The 26260-nt window shown below is 41.6% G+C and overlaps 1 protein-coding gene across 12 annotated transcripts in view; it reads left to right on the forward strand.

Moving 5' to 3' along the window:
* The window catches only part of USP54 (ubiquitin specific peptidase 54), a 102508-nt gene that overhangs the window by 27224 nt on the left and 49024 nt on the right, over positions 1–26260 (forward strand). For 8 of the 12 annotated variants that reach the window (XM_064463603.1, XM_064463591.1, XM_064463598.1 and 5 more), the window contains exon 2: positions 23302–24151. The exons of 2 other annotated variants lie outside the window; for them this stretch is intronic. In XM_064463603.1, the coding sequence (XP_064319673.1) occupies positions 24005–24151 (147 nt within the window). In that variant the 5' untranslated portion in view covers positions 23302–24004. Of the gene's footprint in view, positions 1–3793; positions 3912–21643; positions 21680–23301; positions 24152–26260 lie in introns of those variants that run through there. 2 more of the 12 variants (XM_064463593.1, XM_064463596.1) reach the window with 2 other exon arrangements.

A 26260-nucleotide genomic window follows, 5' to 3' on the forward strand; every position in this document is an offset into this window, starting at 1 on the left:
CAAGAGGTGTTGCTCACCAGGCCTGCTTTGCTGAATCCTGAGTGAGCTAGCTGATGAAAAAACCCTATCATTTTTATTTCCAATGGTAGAGTTGGTTTTTGCTGACTTACCACCCTATACTAGCTCATTTTGCAGACTCTGTCTAGTGTTAGCAGAAGGGGCACATGATGGTGAATGGATCCGCCCTGGTAGCAGCTGGCAGGTTGGTATAGCTGTATCATAAAACACACTAAGTTACCTGTGCAAGGAATGAGTGCATCTACATAGTATTTTGGCTTTGGTGGCAAAGCTCATAGATGAAGCTCCCATACCCCTTGTAGTTTGCTGGTCTGTGTTATACCATTTAAAACTGTTTACTGCAGGACTGCTCTGTGTTCTGAATAACTGAAAATATAATAGTCTCCTTCATACTCTTATTTTCTGTTTATTTTTAACTGAGAGTGTTTTCATTATGCAATTTGTAGTGTGGTCCTACAGAGGCTGCCATCTGCAGAAAAGAGCACCAGGTGAGGAACAAGTGATCTGTGAAGGGTGGGCAGGAACTTCTACAGCCTGCTTCTCTGTTGAAGACAGGCAAGAAACTGCATCTTCACCAAGTAGCACTTACTCCTGACAAACTTCTCCATATAGACAAGCATGGTATTTAAACTATACTAAATGTGCTGACATTTACAGCTCTATGAGTAGGAGTGCTGCAGTGGAAAATTATTCGAAGGTGAAAGGAAGGGCTAGCATAGCCTTTGCTGGGTAGGAAGCTACATGATCTGCAACAGCAGAAGGAAGCTGAAATCGTATGTCTCGGCAGACATTGGGAAAAGAACTGTTTTCAGTATTGAAAGAAGAGTTATTGCAGCTCTCTGTCACCTATACTTTGTTTCTTAATTTATTTTAACTTACACTTTTGTCATTTGCTTAGGCAATCTCTCTTAATCTTGCTAACCATGAAGGTATGCTGTAGGCATACACGTTTCTAATAGAGTTGTCTGCAAATACGTTTGCTTCTCAGATTGGTGATCTCTGAACCAAAGCAGAAAGGCAAGGAAGGGGCGGGAGGAAGAGAGATTCCGGGTTTGTTTCTGTTGCTTTATCTTGCCTGGTTTTCCTGCTTCATTTCAGTCTGAGGCAGCTATATGGATGGCTATGTAATTGCTAGCATTGCTGTCAGGTCCTACTAGCCCTAAGGGCTTGCAGTACTTGACCAGAGCTGTTCGAGGGTTGCTGTGCTGTCCTAATTTAGGGGAAATGTTAGAATAGTGGAAATGCTCTTTTTGATCTTTTATTTTTTTTTCTTCCTCCTTCCTGTTCTGTGCAGAAAGGTGGTAATTGCTCTGAATTCTTAGTTTGGTGGCAGTGAGTCAGATGCTTAGCTGGTCTGCTTGGCAAAGTTCTCTTTTGTAAGCATAGCAGTGCTGTTGTGCTTCAGCTGGGGATGTGTCCCCTTGCTTCTGTTCAGGGCATGGAGCTGCACTTGCTGTTTGACTGTTTGCAGCAGGGAGTGAAATCTTATTTTCTGTCTGATGCAGAGGGATTTAGTTTAGTAGTAAAACCCTTACCTGTCCTTTGCTGCTGTATGATTTTAAAAAGTTTTAGTTTTAGGTGTGATGGAAGTAGAACTGATCTTGCTTTAAAGAGAGCTTCTAGAAATAACTTTCATGCTTTCTTCACACAATTAAGTGTTGAAGAACTGGATGATGTTTAGACAGGTAACTATTAGTCTCTGCTATGCACGTGCTGAGGGATTGTGTAAAATTGTGTCAAAGCAGGTATTTGAAAACATCTACAATCTGATCCATACTTCCAGCAGTTACTCGAGTATGTGTGGTCACCTGAAGCATTTTAGCAAAAAGCTGAGAGAGAGTTCTGAAATGATGGAAACAGGCTGAAGCAAATAAGAATTTGTAAACATTACTACAAAACTCTTGGTATTACTGGTTTAGGTGCTCCAGCCATTTCGTGAGCATTGGCCCATACTACCTCAGCAAGGAAGTCTGTGGAGTCAGGGGAGCATCTATGTGGTCTTTGTGCCTGAGGACAAAAGGTGAATGCTTTGGCCTTTGGAATGAGAAGGAGGAAGGGAATGTAGAGACTAGTGTTTTCTCTGCAAGGGTGCTTGCCAGCCTCAGGTCATTGAGCCCTGGACATAATGCTACTTGAACAAATGGACTTGCTAGCTCTTGGTAAGACTTGTATGGATATTTGAAAGGAAACCTGCAGATGCAAGTAATGGTGCGAGATACCTGGAAGACTCGGTCATTCTTTCTGTATGATAAAAATGAGGATTGGCATATTGCTTTTGCTTGGGAAATGTCTCTGTTGGTAGTGCTACTTGTGCTTTTAAGTGGTTTGTGTTCCTTGAAACAAGCTGTTTGAGGAAAGAGAGCTGCAGAGTTAACATGCTGTTACACACAGCTGTGGAGCAGGTTTTGACCCCAGCATGGTTACTGAATATTATACTGGTTTTTGTTCACAATTATTAATATGCTTTAGAAAGTTAGTTTATGAGATTTGCACACATAAAACTAAACCTTAAAAAAAGAAAAATATGTAGAAGCATCACAAGTTAAAACACTGTTTATTGTGCGTTTGCTATTTTTTTTTCCTTTTTTTGTTCTAACTCCTATTTTTGTCTCACCAAAACTCTATAATTAGGGAAAGGCATAGTTAAAACTTGGCTCAGCCCCTTCTATCCTGCAAGACTGGATTGTTCTTAAGACAAACCCATTTAATTGTATTCCAACTGTTTCATTTTGCATTGTTTCTGTTAGGTAAATGGTCCCAGTGGGGATAGTGTCTTCAACACCCTGTATGGTCCAAAGTATTATTGTATTTCAATCTGATTCTGTTTGTTAGCATTATATTGTGCTAGGACAGAAAGACAATGGTCTGTGTTGTTTTTTGTAACGTAACCAAAGTTCTCTTTAATGTTATTTTGGTCTTGGCTGTATAGTAACTCTCCCTGTCTGTGCTATGAATGTGACCGTTTTAGAAGAACAAATCAATGCTGAATGTGGATGGCACTGGTGTCCTGGAGCTGTGCTGTAAGAGAGTCTGGGAATAATCATGTAGTAATGCTGCTTTTGAGCTTAAATAACTGAGATTATTGGAGGTTTTGGGGGTAGGAATCTGTTTTTCTGAACAAGCTGCTTTTTTCTTGATCTGCATTACTGGCTTTTAACTACAGGGGATCGTTCCAGGGTTTGTCCTGCAATAATAGTTATTTGAAAAACCGCATTTAGATTTTCATTGCAACTGTGGGACTCTAAACCAAGGGATCAAAATTGAAGCGATCTTTTGAGTCCTTTGCATTTTCTCTGTTAAGTGGCTACATGTCACTCCTGGTTATCAACCCCTCCTATGAGAAAGCATCCTTCATGTTTAACTAAACTGTTCGCAGGAACCTTGCCAGTTCACTTGTCGCACTGAGGCTAGCCCTGCCTCGCAGTCAGGCTGCTTCTGTAAAATGAAGTCATTCCTCACAATCCTGTCTCACCCTCCTCTGCCCCCAGTTTGGTCCCGTTCATTAAAGGGTTTGGAAAACATTCCTCCCTCTTGCCTAGCCTTGTTTCCAAAGGGAATTGTTGCTAAGTGGGGCTGGGCCTCTGGCCTTATCTCTGTTGTCAGAACTGCCTGCCTGGTAGGTGGCAGTGGGGGCAAGGCTTTTCAAATGAGATTTTCCTGTGCTGAGGGGAGGCCCTTGGTTTTTTGTTTTAACAGCTTCCTATTGTTTGAAACAGCAGGTTGTCCCCTCCCACACTATTCTAGTTCTTTCCTCCTCCCTTAAATAATTTTTCCATGTAAGTATTACTCAGAGCGTTTACTCTAGCAGAGAGTCCTCTGAGAGTTTTCTGAACCGGCTCTGATCTCCAGCAATACCCGTGTGGAGCTCACGTAACAAAAAGTGGCTTCTGAAGGTAGGTCTTTCTGATTTTTAAATTTGTTGGTTTATTTCAGCGTCACCACTGCTGTGACATGACTCTTTTTTTGATTGAATCCAAGTTGTCACGGGGAATTTTCTCCTACATATGGTACCGAAAGCTAAAAAATAATTGTCTTTCAATGTGGATTGTCTTTGTTTCTAAGATACAAAGAAAGTTTATCACTTCAGTTTGTTAATAGTTTGCTTTTCGATATTCTAGTCCTGCTGTCTAATGCTGTTTTGTATGTGTACATTTTATTTATGTTCTGCTACCTGTGTGAAAGGCACTTTCTAGGCTGTAAGCTGCCTCTGATCCACCATACTGTAGCTTCTCCTAATAGTATCTGTGATGAATTTGAAGATTAAGCCAGTCAGAGTCTCTTCTCACCTTAACATTTGTCACAGCTGGAAGGGATATTGGCAGTTAATTTCCCATCTTTGTTACTTTCCAGTGTAACTGTTACCTAGTCAGAAGCTCTCAGGACTACTTTTTTTGATAATTTAGATGCAGTTTTGCTTCCCTCTACTTGTTGAATTCTGTGTTAGAAAGTTGATAATGAAATGAGGTATTAAATACATGTAGAGCTTTTTAAAAATTATTTTAATATGCTGATTTATGAAAGTCAACTGCTTTGGCTGGTTTCTTGACCCCCTGCCTTCTGTACAGTGTCTTTCCAAAATAAATAGTAATTATTCTGTGAATTTTGGAAGCCTACCACTACTATTCCGTACTTTTCACTGCTTCAGCTTAGCATGAAGTACATCTCTGTTTAAAACTTGTAGATTTAAAAAAAAACTCACTATTTTCATACATTTGGTGATACTAAGCAGAGGTTTTATTTAATTCAATAAAATTATAAATCTGGTTCTAGCATTTGTCACCTCAGGGGGAGGGAAAAAATAATCTATATATCACTTCCACTGCTCATCATTGGATATAATAAATATATTCTGCCTTTTCAAATGCATTCCAGATTTTTTTAAGGAACAATTTCTTTGTAATCCCAATGTGTTTTAGGCTGCCTGAGATATTGACTAGTCTGCCAAGGCAGGGCTCAGCTTATCCACACCTGGAAGAGAAATTCCTTCTCTCCTTGTCCTGGCTATAACTTCCTGATGAGTTGATTCAGTTCACTAAACCAGTAGGAAATAAAGCAAGCCCCCCTCCTCCCCTCTTCCCATCCCCCCAGAAGTGCTAATTTTGTGAGCTGTATTTGCTCCTGTGAGGTGGCCGTCTCCCTGTTTTGGTGGCCGTGAGATTTTGGGTTCATTTGTCTGTGTAAAAAGGTCACTCTCGGATATCCCCTGTCTGAGGCGATGGGTCCTTCTTCTAGTACATTAGACTTATTTATTTATTGGCAGTTCAAGAAACCTCTTTTTCTTTTCACAGAGAAGGGTTGTTGTGGACATACAGGGACTTATGTAGTTACACTTTGAGATTATTGACTGTAACTTAGGAGTTTTAGGTGTCTTTAAAACTCGAACAGGCTGATTCTGGGTTAGAGTGTTCCCCATCTGAGGCAGAGGAAACATGACAAACAGCCAGAGGAGTGAAGGAAGCAGACTGTGGTGGCTGTCACGATGAACAATGGTTTTGGCACACCTGCTCTGCTGCCTTGCTGCTCAGTTTCTTCGTGCCTGGCAGGAAAGGAGTGATTTGGAGGATAACCAGATAGTTTTGTAGATGTTCTTGGTATGTTTCTGTCTTCTCTGAGGGAGAGAAAATGGAAGCAGTTGCTTTTTAATGTTAACACATGGCTGGTGAAGGCTGGCACCATCAACTTTTGGGGCAGGATTTAATAATGCACTTAAAAATGGGAGAGTCAATATTATGCTAGACCTGAGGGCCCTTAGAAGCTAATGCAGGGAGAGTGACATACCATGGGAAGGGGGAATAGTGGGATATAGTCAAAGCAAAGTGTTAAAGAAAATTATGTACATACTACCCTTCTGAATAGGTTTAAACATATTTATATACTTTTAGTCAAGAAAAATAGTTTTTCTGGTAATCAAGAAGCAAAATGAAAATACCTGGATCAAATACATTTGTAGGAAGGTTTTTGTAGTACAACAAGGTTTTCACCTCCACCAAGAGCCAAGTGATGTTAATCAGTTGCTCTTTCTCCTGGGAGTTGTCACAGATATAAGCTGTGAGACAAGATTACTCTTCCCAAAGAAGAGTGTGTCACAGCCGTGTCATTTCATCCATTTTCCAGTTGGTTCTTTTCAGGTTCTGATGTTTTGGATCATAATAATAATCTTTTTAACTGATGTATTAATATATATGAAATTCCACAAGTTTCCTCTAAGTTTACAATATACTCAATTCCACAAGAGGATGCGCGTTACTGTTCCTGTCCTAATTGGTGAGCACCTGGGTCACCAGAGTATATTAGAATTGGAGAGCCTGGGGGTACTTGGAAAAAGTGAGAAAGCTAAAAAGCCAGAAAAACTTCCTTCTAGGCTAGCAAAGACAATACATCTAACACTGCACATTTTGGCTCAAGCTCAGAGCAGTTTAGCTTCAGATGGAATTACTTCTAGTCCTGATTGACCAGAAATTTAAGAGTTTTCCAAGTCAGCCACTTGGTTGCACATGTGCGTGCACACACACGTATATGATTTATTTTTTTTAATCACAGAGGAAGGATGCATAGACTCTTAATCTGGATAGAATAGTCTTATTTTTTCCTGTCTCCCTTACAGGTGTGTATAAGGAAGTGTTATATGTTGCACTGCTGGTTAAGCAGTGGATATTAATAATAGTAACACTGCGTCTGAATGCTTTCTTCCAGTACTGAAGGAAAATTTTGTAACTGATTTCTCAACAAAGCGTTTATTGTAATGTAATAAGGTGGCTGAAAATACCATCGAGCTGTGGTAACTCTTCTTGATAAGCACAGCTTTTACAGACGTTGCTTTCCCAGTTGTCAGGTGATTGTTCCTTGAAGGCTAGTTATTCTGAGAGAGAGGACTTCTAAACAGGACAATGTTTGGCTTTGTCCTTCTATTGCCTTGCTGGTGTTCTGGATCTGAATCTGGTTCTGTACCAAGGTGCCAATCTTCCTCAGACACTCTTCTCTCAAATGCAAGGGTTATGTCCCTTCAGCAGTTTTATGTGTTGTCAGCATATTGTCTAGGGAATTCCGGGGAAGACAAGTTACACTGTACAGTGTTACAGTGCTCAGAGATGCGAGCCTGGAGCAATATCAACAGGTCTTGTCCTAACAGGATTTTGCACAAGGAGGTGCGGGCAACCCACGGTGTGTGACTGCTGTGCAGCTGGAAGCTGAAGGCTCTGTCCTGTGATTAGCTCCAGCTGGTGCTGGGTTGTGATCTGTATTGGGGGCTGTGGGAAGAAGCAAACCTCATCTTGGGTTGCCATGGCAGGATATGGAGTCCTCCACAGGTTTGAGGTGGACATGTCTAACGGTTCTCCTGTAGTGAGCCCCCAAAAGACTGAAAAGGTTTTAACAGCAAAAAGCCAAATCTTATTTAAATAAGTACTAGTAATTTTGTGGGTTTTTTAAAGAGAAAATTCCAGAGAAGTAGGGAAAACAAACCAGAACGTGTATGCTTGTGTGCACCTTTTCTGTTGCCCACTGTGTCTCTGCTTCCCAGTCTGTCTGTCACTGAGTGGCCTCAAATGTCTGTCAGAAATTTTGTGCCATGTGTAAGGCCAGCCATACCCTGCAGTCCCTGGAGCCCTCTCCTTTGAACACCTTTGGTACCTCTCCAAGTGGGACAAGGCAGGATGGGGCTTTACCCCTGCCCCCAAGGGTGCTACAAGGCACAGGCACACTCTTAAAGGATCACACACATAATTAGAAGCAAGAAAGCAAACACTTACATAAACTATATAATCCTGAGACCCAGCTACATCCCCATCCTCTGTTGCGTGTAAAAGATGAACCAAGTACACAGAATATAACATACCAGTTTAGGATGCTGTGCTTTCTAAATTTCATGTGTTCTGGGCTGGACTAAGTCAGAAGCCATGTAATCCTTTGTGCCTAACCTTGCAGCACTCCTGGGTGTCACTGTTAGAAGGGTATGTGGTTTCTGCCAGACGCACATTGTCTTTAGTTTCACAACTGCTTTCAGCCATTGATGCAGGATCAGATTTAGGAGAGTAACAGAAGTAGCTGCTTGCTTTCCAGTAGAGCTCAGACCCACAGCAGCATTGAAACAGTTGAACCACTGCTGAAAGAAACTAAATCTCCAAAGTAAGCACGCTTTTATTTACAGTCCAGGCTGAAATCCTGTTGTCTGAAGTTCCGCAAGGCTGCGATTTTCTCTAGCTATGCTTTCAGTGTTGAAATCAGTGACTTCAACATTTGTTGTTGGCTGGGTACTCTACACTGTGGTCAGGCCAGGCCTCATTTTTGTATATGGGGCACACGTACATACCCCCAAACTTGCTCTTTTCCATTCTGTTTTAAAATAACAAGATCAAAAAGTGTTATAAGGGTGTTTTCCTCTTCATGTGTACCAGTTGGTTAAATGTACTATAACTTCCCTGGGCACCCACAGAATTCTGTTTTAATTTCATATTTAACAAGCTGCTTCGGATTGCACAGAGAGGAAGTCTTGTGAACTACCTCTTCGTGCTCTTTTTCTACCAGTGAGCAACCTGCAAATAATGTGGAAAGGCACCTTTCACGTTATAAACCTCCTCTCAAGCACTTTCGGGGTTGTTTGGGTTTTTGGGGATTTTTTTTGGGGGGGGGGGGGAGGTGGGAGGGCTGTGGGTTTGTTATTGGGGGTGTGTGTGTGTTTGTGGGTTTTTCTTTGTTTTTTTTATGTAGGGAGCTTCTGGTGCCACTCACTAGTGTCATTTCATGACCAGAGGAAAAATAAATCAAAGCTGTTGACATAATTCTTCTTTTTCTTACTCCAACACCTAACTGATCTGTTCAGCTTGTAAATTATACTGCATTTGCACAGCTTCTGCTTTTGTGACCCATTAGGACAGAGCCTACTTGTACTTAACAAGAGTCTCTCATGCTTTGTGGATCTCTCCAGGCCACAGCAGGACACAAAATAATCCCTTTTGCATTTGGTAGTTCCACAGTACTTTGGTGAGGATGAAAGAAGCTTTACGAATGAAAACAATAACATCTACATAAGCGTGGTTTTGATACATAGTAATTTTAGCATTGTTTCTGCATTTTACAGAATGAACAGCATCTTTTTTCCAGCAGAACCCAAGATTTTAAGATATTAAAACTCTAAGGAAAGAGTTGTGTAAGTTAATAAAATCAGTATGGAAGTAGTTCCTTGTGGTAGCATCTGGTAAGGCTTAACATAAACAGTGTCTTTGAATCATAATTAGAAAATTGAATTCAGACACTGTATTCAAAAAGGCCAGAGTTTTGTGAAAGTTCATAGGCAATTATTGTGGCTTCACCTTATTTTTAGTTCTAGCATAAAATGAAAGATATGTATTTCAGAAAACTTGGTGTAGGGTGCTATCTGCTTTGCACACATGGAACTGTATATACTATGTATATACTATGTGTCATGTTTTAGCTGGGATAGTTAATTTTCTTCAGTCTAGCTGGGAGACGAGTGCAACCCATTTATTCCATGTAGTATCAGCCAGGAGCAGCTGTGCTTCAGTACCAACCACTTCTGAAGCAGCTCGAACCCCTTCATATGCTGCCAATATATCTTTTCCAGTTGGAGTATAGCGGGCTTCGGACCCTCTGTATCCCCCACTGCAAAACCCTAGGGGTTGACCTCGGGTCTCCCCGTGTGCTTTCTGCCAGAGGCTCCAGGTAGGGCCATTCTCCCCGGCTGCGGTGTAGAGCACATTCCTTACATCTGTGCTGGGTTTGGCTGAGAAGCGATTAATTCTCCTCACCGTGGGGAGGTGGCTGCCTTTCCAGCTTCCCGCGCTCTGCCGTGTGGCGGGGGGCTGGGAGGGGCAGGGCCATGGTGGGGGCGGCTGACCCCAACTGGCCAATGGGATGTTCATTCCTTACCATGTGACACCATGACCATTATATTGGCGGGGTGCAGTTGCCGCACGGCATCGGGTGGGTGGGTGGATGCGTCGCATGTGGTTTGTTTCGGCGGCTAATTCTCCTTCCCCCTCCCTCCCCTGCCCCCCCGGTTTTGTGCCGCTCGTTGTTCTCCCTTACATGGCATTTTTGTTGTTGTTTCTTTTAATTTTAATTATTAAATTGTTCTTATCCCAACCCATGAGTGTTACCCTTCTGATTCTCTCCCCATCCCACCGGTGGGAGAGTGAGCGAGCGACTGTGTGGGGCTGAGCTGCCGGCTAAACCACGACAGTCTTTTTGGCGCCCAACATGGGGCTTAAGGGTTGGAGATAATAACAGCTGCTGGTCACAGCACCATGTTGTCCTTTTTGCAGTTGGTGTTAAAGATTGGTACCCTGACTGCCAGTGCTGGGCTGGATGTTCAAATGAAATGTCCCCTCCACACCATGCAACTGATGCTACGTGGAGTAAATGGGTTGCACTGATCACCCAGCGGGCTTGAGTAGGAAACCCCAGTCGCCCAGGAATCTTGGAAGTGATTATGGACTGGCCAGAAGGCAAAGACTTTGGAATATCACCAGAGGAGGAGGTGGTATGTGCTGAAGAAGCCCCACTGTATAACACACTGCCAGAAAAGGAGAAGCAGGATGCCCTGTTCATTGATGGGTCCTGTCATCTTGTGGGGAAGCACCAGAGATGGAAGGCTGCTGTATGGAGTCCTACACAACAAGTAGCAGAAACTGCTGAAGGAGAAGGTGAATGGAGCCAGTTTGCAGAGGTAAAGGCCATCCAGCTGGCCTTAGACGTTGCCGAACAGGAAAAGTGGCCAGTGCTCTATCTCTATACTGACTCCTGGATGGTGGTAAATGCCCTGTGGGGCTGGCTACAGCAGTGGAAGCAAAGCAATGGGCAGCGTAGAGGCAAACCCATCTGGGCTGCCACATTATGGCAAGATATTGCTGCCCAGGTAGAGAACCTGGCTCTAAAGGTACGGCATGTGGATGCTCACGTCCCCAAGAGTCGGGCCACTGAAGGACATCGAAACAACCAGCAGGTAGATCAGGCTGCCAAGATTGAAGTGGCTGAGGTGGATCTGGGCTGGCAACATAAGGGTGAACTACTTCTGGCTCAGTGGGCCCCTGACACCTCAGGCCATCAAGGGAGAGATGCAACATACAGTGGGCTCGTGATGGAGGGGTGGACTTGACCATGGACATCATTGCGCAGGTTACCCACAAATGTGAAACGTGCGCTGCAATCAAGCAAGTGAAGCGGGTAAAGCCTCTGTGGTGTGGGGGACGATGGCTGAAATATAAATATGTGGAGGCCTGGCAAATTGACTCTATCACACTCCCACAAACCCGCCAAGGCAAGCGCCATGTGCTTACAATGGTGGAAGCAACCGCTGGCTGGAAATATATCACATGCCCTGCGCCACTGCCCGGAACACTCTCCTGGGTCTGGAAAAACAAGTCCTGTGGCGACGTGGCACCCCAGAGAGAATTGAGTCAGACAACGGGACTCATTTCCAAAACAACCTCATAGACACCTGGGCCAAAGAGCACGGTATTGAGTGGGTGTATCACATCCCCTATCACGCACCAGCCTCTGGGAAAATTGAACGGTGCAATGGGCTGTTAAAGACTACACAGAGAGCAATGGCGGGGGTGGAACATTCAGGCACTGGGATACACATTTAGCAAAAGCCACCTGGTTAGTCAACACGAGGGGATCTGCCAAGCGAGCTGGCCCTGCCCAATCAGAATCCTTATGTAATGTGGAAGGGGATAGAGTCCCTGTAGCGCACGTAAAAAATATACTGGGCAAAACAGTTTGTGTTCTTCCTGCCTCAGGCAAAGGCAAACCCATTTGTGGGATTGTGTTTGCTCGAGGACCTGGGTGCACTTGATGGGTGATGCTGGAGGATGGAGGAGTCTGGTGCGTACCTGAAGGGTATTTGATTTTGGGTGAAAGCAGCCAGTGAACTGAATAGTATGCTGTTAATTGCTATATAATGTTGTATGTCATCACTACTATGGTTGCTATATGCAATGTATATATCAATGGTATCATGGTGGGAAACTCCCAAATTAAGAATAAAAATAATGAACTTTCAATTGAACCAAGCAAAATGCAGCAGTGATGGAATGAGGACTGATTTCAGTATGCAACACTCCAACACCACACACAGCACCTCTCTGAAAGACTCTTACAATAGATGGAACCCAAAGCCGTGGACTAACTCAATGGACATTTCACGGACATTTTACAGGGGTGGCCCATAGACTAGGGGAATGATAAATGAAATCTGTATATTCTGTTAAAGGATGAGAAGGCGGATAGGGGTTATTGAAATTGTATTGGATACCATGGGACCTGAGCATGATGTAAATGATATGGAATAAGGGGCGGATACTGTCATGATTTTACCTGGGATAGAGTTAATTTTCTTCACTGCAGCTGGCACAGTGCTGTGCTTTGAACTTAGCATGAAAACAATGTTGAGATAACACACAGATGTTTTGGTTGTTGCTGGGCAGTGCTTGTACTAGTCAAGGGCTTTTCCAGCTTCCCATGCTCTGCCGGGGGCACAAGAAGCTGGGAGGGGAGGGGGCACAGCTAAGAGAAGGGATTCAAACTGGACAAAGGGATATTCCATGTCATGGAACGTCATGCCGAGAACGTTAACTGGGAGGGGCTGGCTGGGGGAGGGAGGCAGCAATCATGGCTTGGGGAGGGGCACTGTCAGTTGGCAGGTGGTGAGTGGCTGTATCGTTTGTGTTTGTTTTTTTCCCCCATTTTGTTATATTATCATTACTGTCATTATTATCATGATCATTATTATTATTCATTGTAATTATTAAACTGTGCTTATCTCAACCTACAAGTTGTTTTGCTCTTCTCTCCCACATCCCACAGCGGTGGGGGCAGTGAGCGAGTGGCTGCGGGGTGTTCAGTTTCCAACTGAGGCTTAACCACGACACTGTGTGTATTCTGTAGTGTTTTCATTTCTGAAATGTATTTCTGACAAATACTTTCTTTGATTTTCGTATACTGTGTACCTTTTGCCTGTTTTAGCCACCTACTCCAAATTTCACACACAAGTAGTTTGAACTGGATTTGAAGGTTTTTATTACAAGTGCTTGATAAAAAGATGTCAGGGATTTTCTGTTAACCAAAATATTTATTCTAGTACATCTTTCAGAATGTGTTATTCCAGAAGAATTTAAGCAGAATAAATTGTCTGTTAGTAAGGGGCTTCTCAGTGAAAGTAAAATTTCAGGTAATAGAGGAAGCTGAATGTCCCGTTACAGAAGGCCTCCTTCCCTGTCTTTGCAGGAATTGTTATGTGACCTTGCCTGTATTTGATGTTTAGCTGTGAGTTCAGGACTGTTGTGCATTCAGTTGTCATAAATCCTCTTCTATAAAACACACACAGCCCTGCAAAATGGCCACTTTATGAGATTGTATGATGGATTGGGGCAGCAACTGAGGAGAGGCTCAGTATGTCTACAGCTGTCGGCTCAGCCAGCAATGACCCAATCAGCTAGGTCTGCTCTTGGGGTGCAGGAGCCACAGGGAAGCCATGGCAGTATATTACACTTTGTGTGCTAGTGGGAGACAAAAGCATTACGTGGAAGTTCGGGATGTGAAGTTTTGAGGTTTCGTCATGTCTATTTGCTTCCTGTTTAAAAAAAGGGGGAAAAAAAAAAAAAAAAGCCCCAAACCTCATCAGCTTGCACAGAGAGGCTTTTCCTCTGTAATTTCCCTAAATGCATTGATCAGATGTTTTCTTCTGCTGGTCTCCTAGTTGTAGATAAAACAAGAAATCAGGTGTTAAGTTCTTCTACCCCTGCTTGTCTGTTCCAGATTTGTGGTGAGGTGTATGGTATGATGGTATATTTCCCCCAACCTGTTTCTTTTATGCTTCCCATGTGCTTTTAGCTGCTTTTGGAGATGGGATGTTTTGAGTAAGATTCTTCTTGTGGTATGTGCAAGTGTTTTTCCTACTCAGGTTCTGAAGTCCTCAGAGGGTTTGTGGGAAAATAGTTCAGTGTACAAAGCCAAATGAAGCAAAAATTAGTTTCCCTCTTCTGGTTAGTTATGCTTATTCCTCTAAAACTAAATAGTAACAATCTTAAACCCAAGTTGAGATTATTAAGTGCTTATGCATGTGTATGCACACTCGTGATTCTGCTGAAGTGTTATTTATAGCTATACAGCACAGATGACTGCTTGAAAAAAAAGAGGAATAATCACAATGTTGTGAATGCTGGGTGCATGGTTTTATATTTTTATGTTTAAGTATTAATCTATATAACGTTCCATGGTGCAGCAGCACTCCTTCTTGTCAGTTTTAGCAAGGCAGGAAAAAACAATGTAAGCATTTAAAACTGGGACCCAGCACACGCACCTTAAACTGCTGCTTGCTCTTTCTTTACTCACTCTGCCTATGCTTTGCACAAGTTCCTCTACAATGCTTTATTTTTACACCTTGGTATGTTACTAGTCAGGCAAAAACACCAGTGTTATAAGTCACCTTGGTGCATGGTAATGGTGGTATAGATAAAACACAAAATACAGTGAATTAATAGTTTGAGAATAAGCTCTAACTATTATTTTCATGCCAAGTACTACCCTGAGCTAAGAGAAAAGAGGGAGAGGGTAGGGTAAATGCTTTGGTACTATCAAATATATTGTCTGGCCTCAGCTGTTGATCACGAGGGAGGTGGGAATTATGTGAATTGTGTCTGCCCACCCTGTGTGGAGGTTTTCATTAGCCAGTGGTATCAAAAAGGCCATTATGTGCCTGGGTTGAGGAAACTGACTTCTGCCCTGGGTGTTGTCTTTCCCCTTGAGCACCACCTGGAGACAACAGTGCATTGCAGTGTTTGACTTTGAGATTCGTAACACGTCACCAGAAAGACCCATTTTTCTACCCAAAGGCTGTCCATCTGTTTGGTCAAAGTCTGTTGCTACTCTCTGTGTGTGTCTGCTTTTGCTTAGTCTGCCTTGTCTTTCCTTTGAAATTGAAGTACTCTGTGCTGCTTGCTTGTTTTCTTGCAAAATCCATTTCTTGCTCACCTGTGGTTTTTATTCTATGTGGATGTGTGTGTATTAACACATTCAGTGTTTCAAATGTTACTGAAATCAAGGTATAAATGAAATAGTGTTTAATGAAACAGAGGGATTTGTGGTGCCGTAATGTGAACAGCATATGATTTGGGAGTTGATTGCTACTTCTATTTTAAGGAAGGGAAGGGTTGTGCAGGTTCACAGGAGAACTCGTAACAAGGTATATCACAACACGATTCTGTAGCTGCTACAGAAGAGGAAGAATGTTTCTGAAGTGTTTTGATGCTCTTCAGCAGTGAAAGCGTGCAAGGTCAGGAAAAGAATGGTAGCAGGATTTTAGGATTTTGAAAGTTGTCAGTCATTAAGCTTTATGTTGCTGAATACTACTGACAGCTTCTAGGAACTCTTTAGTCCTTGTTGGGCTGGAATTTGCAAGGCAAAGTAGAAGACACTTGTTTTCTTGGGTCAGTGGTATTGGAAAAGAGGTTATTTTCTTGTGAATTGAGTGAAGGTGCCACAGGAAAAAGGGCCTTGAAATCTTGTTGCAATAGCTGTTGGCTGTAAAATACAGAATTTTGCAATGAAAGTGTTTGTTTATATCTGGAGGTTGAATCAAATACTGAATTCATCTTGAAGCTCCCCTTTGGAGAGCTAAGGTGAAGATTTAGAAGGGGAATAACCAGCAGCAGGAGGCTGGCTGGCTGTTTGCTAGAATCAGACCAGAACCTTCCATTTCCCCATATGGTTGACAGCTGCCCTGTTCCTGTTTGTCGTGATTTTCGGTGTTATACAGGATTGATTGGTGACGTTTAACTGCTTTTGAGCACTTGCATAACACTTGAAGCTGCTGTCTTTTCCCCGTTTATCCGAACTCCACAAGTTCCATATGGAGTGGGATGAAAAGCTGGTTTTACCCCACCCTTCCTCCTTATGAAATGTCCAGCACCAAGCCTAGGGGTAGGTAGGGTGTTTTTTTTTTCAAATACAGGCTTGGGAGAGCAAACTTGTATTTCATGTAGAAAGTAACACAAAACTGCAGTATAAGCACTTTGGAAATGCAGGTGTGTTAAGATACAGACTTTTATTGTCACGGACAGCAGTCTTAAAGAGCTGGGCAACTGCGAAGGGCAGATCTGAAGGGAGTGAAAATTATTTTGGAATAGTTTTCAATTACTTCAGGCTGGGCAGACTTCCTTAATTTTATATATATTCCTTCCGTCTTCTACTGTCAGAGGAAAGTTGTTGAGATAACAGATCGTTTGGGCTGTGTAACAGAAAGGGGGGCAGAGGCTTCGGAAGGATTTCAGAAGTAGGACACAAAGATGTGGGTTCATCTGCCTCCATTCCCTGTAACCAGCACAGCAAATGCATGTGCTGAAAGTACCATGATGCATGAGATCAGTGGTTACTAATACCACGTTTTTGATATGAGTAAAGGTTTTATCTGGGGAGTGAAGTATGTTTTGGTAATAAGCCCACACAAAGTAAATAACATGGCCTTTGTGTCTGTGCTTCTGACCTCATCTGTCTCATTGTTTTTCTTTGAACAGAAGCCCTTTATTATTCGGTTATCCCACATTATGCTCTTATAAATTGCAGTCTCTAACAAGAGATGCTTTCTTCCAGAAACTTTTAGATCATCTTGTGGGTTGTTATTTTTGATCAGAAAAGGCTGTAATGCTGGCTTTGGATATTTAGAGCTGTATGTTTGGCTTTTTTATTTTTAATTGTAATTTGCCCTTGAATGGTTGTCATATTGAATTAGAGCTCTTTACGGGATGGATTTTAATAGCTTTTCTGATTATTTGAGAGCCAACTGGATACTTTTGGTCCTCATAACTGCTTTATGAGGACATGGCTACCCTACTCTTCTCTCTCTCTGTAGCTCTACGAGTTAAATGACATACTTTTTCCACTACTTTGAACAGAAGTCTATGTGGTTATAAGTTTGCACGGAGGACAGGTGGTTATCAGTTGATGTCCTTCTTTTGGGAAGGGCCACAGAAATGACTGCTAAGATTTCATAACCCTGCAGGAACACCTCCAGGCAGTTGGGAAGAAGCAGAGAGGTTCCCCTTGAGCTTGAGTAGGTAGAAGCTTCAAGCCCTCCACCATCACTGAGCCTTCTGCAGTTCAAAGCCAATGGTTTTATGCTGCTTTTTTACTGTGAGAGATGCTCTTTAAATAGATTTGGCTGACTGTCAGGCTTAAAATCAAGTGATTCAGATTAGGTAAGTGTTCAGAAGGTTTTCATTACACTGTTTTAAGAGGCAGTCCACTATAGTTTTATAAAACTCACAAGCATTTTGGATGAAGTTGGAGAGCTGTTCACTGTAAAGTCTATCTTCATGCAGTATAATGCTGCACTTGACCCCAGCAGCTTGCAGCGTCTCACTTTAAGGTGTTTCTGCAGAACATGGTCTCTCCATGCCCCTTGTTGGTCTGAGCAGATAACAGGAGATAGAGTGGGTTTGTTCTTGTTTTTCATGGGTTATTTGTTGGTTTGAAAAGTTGGTATAAGAACACATTCTTTCTTCATGAAAAATGTGTCCAGTTTTCTCTCTCTGATCACTGTAGAAGCAGTGAGTTGTCTACAGTTTCTTCTAGTGGTTGGTATGCTGTACAAATAACAGTGGTAGTGGTGGAAATGACTGCAGTTACACTTAAGGATGTTTGTTATCCCAGTTTGCTCGCTGTTCCGTCTGGTCCCTTCAGGTTTGGTTTCCATTATCTTGAGGTGGTCTCTCAGCGGTGGCCTTCATTGTCTTCTGGGAAGCCTGTGGTGTTTGTCACAGGCTTGCCATACCCTTACTCTCTAAAGAAGTATGTCTGTGGATTTGGGGAAACTTTGGTTTTAATCTTCCCTCCAAGATCATTTTGATGGTCTTCACTAGCAACTTTTGAGCTAAGGTTTGGATAATTATTTTTATATCAGCTAAGTGGAAACATTTCCCTGGTGTCTGAAAGACCATCTATCATAAACTTATGTAAACTTTGAGTATATTTTCCAACATGGTTCTGGGGAGTTAGCCTAAGGTCTCTGACAGTCACAGCTTTGTCCTATCTTTATAACACTTCACAGACTAGGAACTGCGCATTAGCAGAATGAAAAATAAGGAAGACCAGTATGAGTCTGTCGTGGGCATCAGCAGCACTGTCAGGTGCTGTCAGGTCCTGGTTCTACCCAGTAGGCATGAGTAGCACAGAGCTGGGTAATTAAATTATTCCTTTAAGGAGAAGACTGACAAATGGGTGTAAGCTTGACAGCAAAAGCATCACAGGCTTTTTTTACCCTCTTTTTCCCAGCGTAGCAATCAAGACTGAGAAAATGCATGCATAAAACAGGAAGGTTTGGGTTTTTTTCTCTACTGTTCCATTTGCACTATCCAAAAATTCTTGGAGATGAATGGAAATAACTGTACATCTTTGTAGTTATGCTGTGTCATCTAGGTGTACAAAGAAATCTGTCCAGTATTTCTGGCTAGCTAAGAATCTCAAAAAGAGGAGACATCCTCAAGAGGAGGAAGTTATCCCCTCTTTGGTTGTGAGGCAGCTGACTTCTGTCAGGGATGTTTACCTTTAAGATCACTGCCATGTTCACTCCTTTCTTCATCCAGCCCCACGGCTATCGGTAATGGGAACTTTTTCTGTCCCTCTGTTTTATTTCATCACCTTCAGGATTGAATTTAGACTGACTTGAAAATCTGGCTGTATTTGGGATGTCTAAACTGTAAATAAAGGTCTTAAATGATATTTGATTGCAGAGTTATCAGTATTAACCCATGCAGAAATTAGCCAATATTTTCATAATTTCAGCTGTGTGGAGAAAGTATGTTCTCAAGCCTCTAGCTGTGAAAACTCTTTCCCTCTAGCTGAGAACAGCCATGGGATCAGTCAAGGGAGATCCCTGCCAGGAGTCATCTGGGTGAAAACTTTCACCAAAATCCATTGTCTTTTGGACAATTCTTTCTGTCTGCCTGTGCCTGTCTCTCTCTGCATGCCTGCGTGTCTCTCCACCTGCCCGGCGTGCATCCTCCCGCTCTCTTTCCATCTCTCTCTCTCTCTCTCTCTCTCTGTCACCCCCACCCCTGGTCTCTTTGCCTCTCCCGGTCTCTCTGCCTCACTTCTCATCTGTTCAGGCTTTCAGAGGTGGTGTGGCATGTGGAACAACAATTTGCCCTCAGCACCATTGATGTACTCCCTACTGCCAGAAAATGTGGTAGGATCTTGGGTGTATGGAGGGACTGTTCTAAAAACACACATATTACACATTGAAGCACTTACTTTGTTCTGTGTTTTGAAAGTTTATGCAGAAATAGGAGTAATGAAAAATAAATTCTGAACCTCTGCTCTTACATGTAACAGTGAGATAAATACTAATTGGTTGTTTCGGCCATACCTAGTGCTAAATGGAAGCATCTCCTTTCCTAAGTGGAAGTTTTAATTCAGCCGTGTGCTGGAAATGGTTCATCAAGCAATAGCCTAAAACATTTGGAGAGACATGAGACTTCAGTGGGAGAGGAGTGTTACAATCTTTTTCACCTTCAAATGAACAGTAATAGCTGGACCTCACCAGAGAACGAAGGATGCCACTTGAGATGTTGTTTCTATGTGATTGATTTAGCGAGTATAAGAATGAAAAGGGACTTCAACTATTTTGTGGTACGTCTCCTGCAGAGTGCTGTGCTCTGCTGTCCCAAGCACAGACTCATGTTTCTTCAGGACAGAAATATGTGCTGAAACATGGCCAGCCTTGCTCTGGGATTGTACTGCCAGAGATGCGATGGGAGTGGTGCACCATGCCCTTCTCTTGTCTGTTGAGCCTGTCTGTGCAGTTGGGAGCCCTCCCTCCTTCCCGGAGAAAGCTGTTGCCAAACAGCATGAATTCAAGGGAAGATCTAGAATGTTGGATTTCATTTTTTAAATAAAATAGTCTTTATGTATTTCTTTATTTACACTATATTATAACATTGTAAGGCTATGCAACTTTTCAGTGCTATAGTTAGCTTTTTAAAATCATGCTGGCTACATTAATTTTGTGCCTTATTTCAGTGAATTTTGTTCTTAATATGAGAAATAAAATTCAAATACCTTAAGTCTTTAGGCTTTCTGCCTCAGTTCATTTTGTCTCTTAAGATAAAGTTCTGAGTACTGAACCAAGAACATCATTTATGCTTTTGCATCTGGTATTCCTCCTATTTTGGTCATATTTCTGTATTAGTAAAATTGCTAGCAATGAGAATCCTCTCTCTTTTCTATAAGAACAGTTTTCTCAGGCCTGATAATACCTTTTGCTTTTAGTTCAGACTCAGTTTTCTGCAGATGCCACTGGGACATAGAATAGCTACAGCCTTTGAATCTGTTGTCTGGCGGGGGCAGTATTAGTGGTTTTTTCACTTTTTGTTTTTTTATTTTGTGTGTTGTTTTTTTGATTGGTTTTGTTTTTGTTTTTGTTTTGTTTCGTTTTTTACTTCAAGAGTTACGTGGAACTGCAATTGTCACCTAAAGTTAAAATGCTACAGAAGGCTGGGAAACCCTATCAGCAATTAAACCATAGGGGTTTTCCTTGTACTACTAAAAAGCTATTGGCTTTTATGTGTTCTTAATAGGGGAACAATCTTTCTCAAAAACTTCTTTAATCAGAAATAATATGTGAAAATTTTTTCTTCTTACTTACACAAGCTTCAGAGAATATAGTTACATATCATCAAAGTGTTATCGTGATTTCATTTCCAAAAGTAAATTTTTTCTCTGGTTCTGTGGTTGGGACCACTTACAAGTTAACCCAGTATCTGGGAGAAATAGCATGTCTGGAGAACACCTACATCTGCTTGTGCAGCAGTAGCCTTCCTCTTCCCTTACAGATCACTGCTGTTTTCTTAGCAATAGTATGTTGGGTGTTTAAAGTATGGGAGGGTTAGTCAGCAGTGGTGGAAACAAAGCAGAGTATTTTAATAATGATGGTTGGTTTTTACAAAAATTCTTTTTTCCTGCTTGATTTTTGTTACCCTCTTTATGGTAGAGCAGAAGCTAAGTGGGTCTGTAAATAATCCATAGGAATAGTGTCTTACGTATATTTCAGATTAATTAGGATTCAATTTTATAGTTGTTATATAACTGTAGTAAGTTTTTAGAGGTTGGCAAAGTGTGAAGCTGCCATTTATCTCCAGAGATCTGGTTTTGTTGTAACTGGGTGGTTACCAGCTTCAGTGTTTTCTGCTTGCTCTTAGCTCTGCAAAAGCCATATAGCCAATTGAGCAAACTGAACTTGCTCCTGTGAGTGACCGTAGTGAACATGTGATAAGAAGTCAGGTCTGCTAAGCCTGTGCAAATGCAGCGCAGGAGTGAGCTTGCACAGTTGCTGTGAGAGCCCTGGCCAGCTTGCACTAGTCTTGTTGCAATGACAGGCAAACTGCAAAGCCTCTAACTCGATTCTGGTTCCAAGACAATAAAAATCAATACAAAAAAATTATTCACTTTGTCATAACTGAGACAGCTTGGCTCAAAAAATACTTAAAAGTTTTATACCCCCATTTTGAGAGCAGAATCTGATTTGAACTTAAGTCCACTGAATAGGTGTTGCTCACTGCTGTGTGTCTGAGGCATGTTTTGAATTGTGTTTTCCGTCTTTTCATAGGTGCTGTGGAAGGAAGACGGAGTGCTTGGCTCAGGAGTTTTTGTGAGTTAGCACGCAGACTGCTTGCCTCAGCTCATTCCACACGGTGTTCTGCTTGCCTCTGCGGTGCAGGCTTAGCCGCTGCACCTATTGCAAGTGGTGTTGGTTTACAGAGATCCTTAAATTGCTGTTTGAAACTGAATTACTTCACACAGTATGGTTGGCTCATGGCTCATTAAGGGATTGAGCAAAGAAAGGTGGCTGAGGCTGAAATTGCTTTGAAATGAATCTTGTGCAAGTTCAGTGCTCAGGAATGTTGCGCATTGGGCATGGTAATGGTCTGTGCCTGCAGGTTTGCAAGCACATCTGAAAATTTTGCATGGCACCCTGGCAGCCAAGGAGAATATTCATCTGTATATAGATATTTGCCTGCCTTAGAGCAATGCTGAGACTTCATTAATATTTGTAGAATGAGTTTAATAGAAGTACAAACAAGATATGACTAGAAAGGAATAGATTAGGCTGCTGTAACACATTTGCAGGTGTTGAGGAAGTTCTTTCTGTGTTTTGATAGGAGATGAAGAATTTATAATTGTGAGGAAGGTGAAAAACTTGCCTTCACAGATACCCAGGATATCTTTGTAAGGAATTATTCTTAGTTAACTTTTGCTGATACACAAACTCTGTGTGTATCTATTTTGTAGTGACTTCATAATGTAATTACTACTTCAGAATATGTGGAATAGAGTCATCTTGCTTCTACCAGCTGTAATAGGTACATTCAGTTATGTGTATCAAAAATGGGATAATCCTAAATGTCATTGGGAATGTCCCTGGAAAATGTTAGGAAGTTGGCTGTAAAGTAAATACAGGTGGGCTACACTTAAAAGAACTTCAAAAAATGTATTTCTGAGTCTTGTAGTTCCTGTTTCTAGAAATTTCTTATATCAAGTTCTATTTTTTACATTACGTGTGAGATGAGGGCACAAGTGAACTTGTGGTGCGAAGGGCAGTTCCTCTTGAATGATTCTTCTGGCTTCTTCAGAAGCATCAATTTTGCTTTCAAAAGACATTGATGCTTCTGAAGAAGCCAGAATAATACCGTATATCCCGTGTACCTAGACTAAGTAACTTTTTATAGAGAGGCACATAATTTCTGATCAAGAAAATCTGGAGACTGCTTTGTTCAGGAGAGAGTTGTGGGCTGCTGAGTTGAGGGGAGAGGCCTGTACCTTTGTCTTCTCGGCCTTCCAAGTTCAGGGCAAAATCCCAGTTCTAGGGTGGACAACGTGCTAGCCTGTATTCACAGACTCACAAATCCTTGTACTACTGTATGAATGACTAAGATATCTTAAAGAAATTTTACACTTCAGGAGTGTAAAGGATATGTATGAAAACTGCCATGGAGTGAACATGAATGTTATGGGTTTTTTTTTTTAATCTAAGTTCCTTCTTAACCCTTCCAACATACTCCAGCCCTGTTGCTCTTACATACTTTTCTCAGAATTCTCTGTTCTTTTCAATGTAATTTTATTTTTTGGGTGGAGGAAGGTTTATATTTTTTGCTTTGTCTCAGAAGATTCAGTGTATTGTGGGAGGTGAGGCAACACTGGTCTTGGCAGAACAGCACAAAACCAAGAGAGTAATTAAATGACACAAGCCTTTGATTATTTTTCTCTCTCAAGCTTTCTGGCACAGCCAGGCATTCCGATTGCAAAAGGAGGATCGGGAGAAGAAACTTCTAAAGATCGTGCACAGGATTAGAAGAGTTATATTGGAGACTATTTGCTGTTTTAAAGCTCTTCACTCTCCAGTCCTGGAGTTGCTTCTTTCTCCCTATGAGGATAATGTCTCTTTCGTCACCCAAGATAGATGTAACTGAAGGGGAGCTGCCAAGGTTTTATTTTGGTTTCTCTGTTCCCTTACTAATTGGATTTTTCCCATCTTCTGCAGGAGGATTATAAAAGGATTAGAAAAGCTGGGATTTTTGGGGTGTGGGAGTTGTTTTTCTTCTCTCAATTTTCTTCTCTCAATTTCGGGACCACCTTAATTTGCTATTTGTTCCCTGAAGTCACTGCCTGTTTGGAAAAGGGAGAAGCAGCGTAACAGATGAACTTGGACAACCATGGATTCTTTCTTTTTGGAAACTTTGTGTGTGGCTGCTTGTAGAAGAGGTTTTTTGCATACATAAGTATGAAATGAAGAATAGCATCCTGGGCTGGATTTAGAAGAAGCAAACTGCCTGTGTCCTGGCAAATACTGTTTAAACTGTAATTTAAAGAAGATTGGATGTTGTCCTGGTTTTGAATTTTGGTGAAAGGAAGGGATCTGGTCAACTCACATACTCTGCCAGCCTAAATCTGCATGTTCTACAGCTGAAACTGGAAGATGTCTTGGAAAAGAAATTACTTTTCTGTGGGTCGGGGGAATGTACAGGGTATGTTTACTCCAAGAAATACAACCTCAATAGCACCCAGTAAAGGTCTCAGCAATGAACCAGGACAGAACAGTTGCTTCCTGAATAGCGCGCTACAGGTAAGAGCACATAATAAAAAAAATGTTTCTGTCTCTGTCCTCTGTCTATTGCAGTGTTTTCTTAGGCTCAGCTCTGCAACAAGTACAGCCAGGCTTGACTACGTAATTGTTTGTGTGCCTAGATAGAATAAAGCTATGTTGGAAAATGCAGATTAGTTGAGTTATAGAAAATCTTTTTTTAATTTTCAGGTTTTCCTGGTAAAAAAAACAGCATTCACAGTCATCACTTAGTGTACTTCAATCTTTTGTTTGTGTAAACTTGTAATATGTCAACCAAAGATGAAAATAATATGTAGAAATTTTCCTTTAAAGTAATAGTGTTGCATATCTTGCCATATGTCTACTCCTTCAAACTAAAGTTAACTTTTTTGTTGAACCAGTCCGGTTCAAGGGTTGATAATACCTGTACAAGATATTTCTTATGTAGTCTAACTTTCTTTCTATCTGATAGTTTGTAGCTTAGTTTAGATGATTGAGTCCATCTTTTAGTTTTGAAGAAAAACCTTTTCCTTTGTCAAAATTTAGCAGAGTGGTATGGCTGCTGTAGTGGTATGGTCACCGTATAGATGTTTTGCATGTCTGACGTTTGAGATTCAGTCCTTCTGGCTGCAGGTTTTAAAACCCTTTCTCCACAGCAGCTTCCTTTCTTTCATATGACTTGTTTGTGTAGCACAGACCGTGTCACTGTGAGGTTGGGTTTTGGAGGGTTTTTTGGTTGGTTGGGTTGTTGTTTGGTTTTGTGTGTGTGTTTCCCCCCCCCCCCCGTGGGTGTTTTTTTTGTTTTGGTGTGGGTTTTCATTTTGTTTTTTGGTTGGAGTTTTATTTGGGGGGGTGGGGTTTTTGTTTGGTTTTTCCCCCCATGGGCACGATTAGGTTCTCAACTAACTTCAGGCTTGAAGATACCCCTGTGATGCAAATAATACAAATAGAAACACCAGTGACCCTCAGCAGGCTTAACATGCCATGTAATACAGGACCAGGTACAAAGGCAACTTAATATAAGAAAAGTGGGGTTTCCAGTGATGTACCATGTTAATTGCTTTTGTTAAGTTGTAACGTGTAATCACTGGTTGCCTCCTAATATTGAGTTACTGAGCCTAGGTCAGAACTAAGTAGAGTCTAACATCAGCTGCCTGCCATACATGAAGACAAAAGCCTATGACCCAGCCTTTAGTCTTCTACATAACCTGTTTTCTTCTAATGATAAGAGAAATAGGATCCCAAAAATATTTACAGTCAAAACTGAATTGAACAAAAAAACCAAGATGGTAATCGCTTCATAAAAATATACTTCTGGGTTTTTATCTTAATTTTTTAATATTCAGTGTTAGTCTGAGAAGTTCTTGAATGTTTGTTGCTACTTACTATTAAATGTTTCAATAAACATTCAAGATAAACTCCAAGGGTAATTACATTGGAAAAATTGGACTCCTTCCTAAATGTGTATTTTTTGTCCTTTTGTGAAGTCTGCAGTAGTCCTTCAGGAATGTTGTGTGTAATCAGATCGTTCCAAGGCTCAAGTTGCTTCCCAGGCCCTTAAGTATAGGGAGAGTTTGAATATGAACATAGCCCTGACAATTCTGAAGTTATGGGAAACTTTACAGATGAAATAATAAATGTGGTTTTTAAATTTAATTGTAGATAACATTTGTGCGCTGTAGTTTAGTTAACAAATTGTTCCAGCTGGAAACACTGTTTGAAACCAGCACAACTTTTTTCAGAGTGCTAAATTTTTTCTAGCCAGTTGCTCTGGACAGGTTAATCAGAAATAAGAAGTTTGGTCCCTCTGTTTAGGCTAATGAAGCAGTTAGCCAGTCAGATGCCAGCCTGGACCTTGCTGCTCTGTCTGGAATCCAGCAGGATGTGATTTAGGTCAGGGCTTCTTTCAGTGCAAGCTTCTGCCTCCTGAAAGGCTGGTGGCTCTGAGGCTTACAAGAAAAGTCCAATTATTGTTAGTTGAAGCTGAAATAGCCAGGGCTGACCACATTCATATATAAAGAGCTGACTGAGATACACCTCAGAGATCAGTACTGTTGCTATTTTACAGCTGTGTATTTAGATAATTGCCCAAGATTGCACAGAATTAGTGGTAAAACTTAAGAATAAAAC

Source organism: Phalacrocorax carbo, chromosome 12 (assembly GCF_963921805.1).
Source record: "Phalacrocorax carbo chromosome 12, bPhaCar2.1, whole genome shotgun sequence".
NCBI lineage: Eukaryota > Metazoa > Chordata > Aves > Suliformes > Phalacrocoracidae > Phalacrocorax > Phalacrocorax carbo.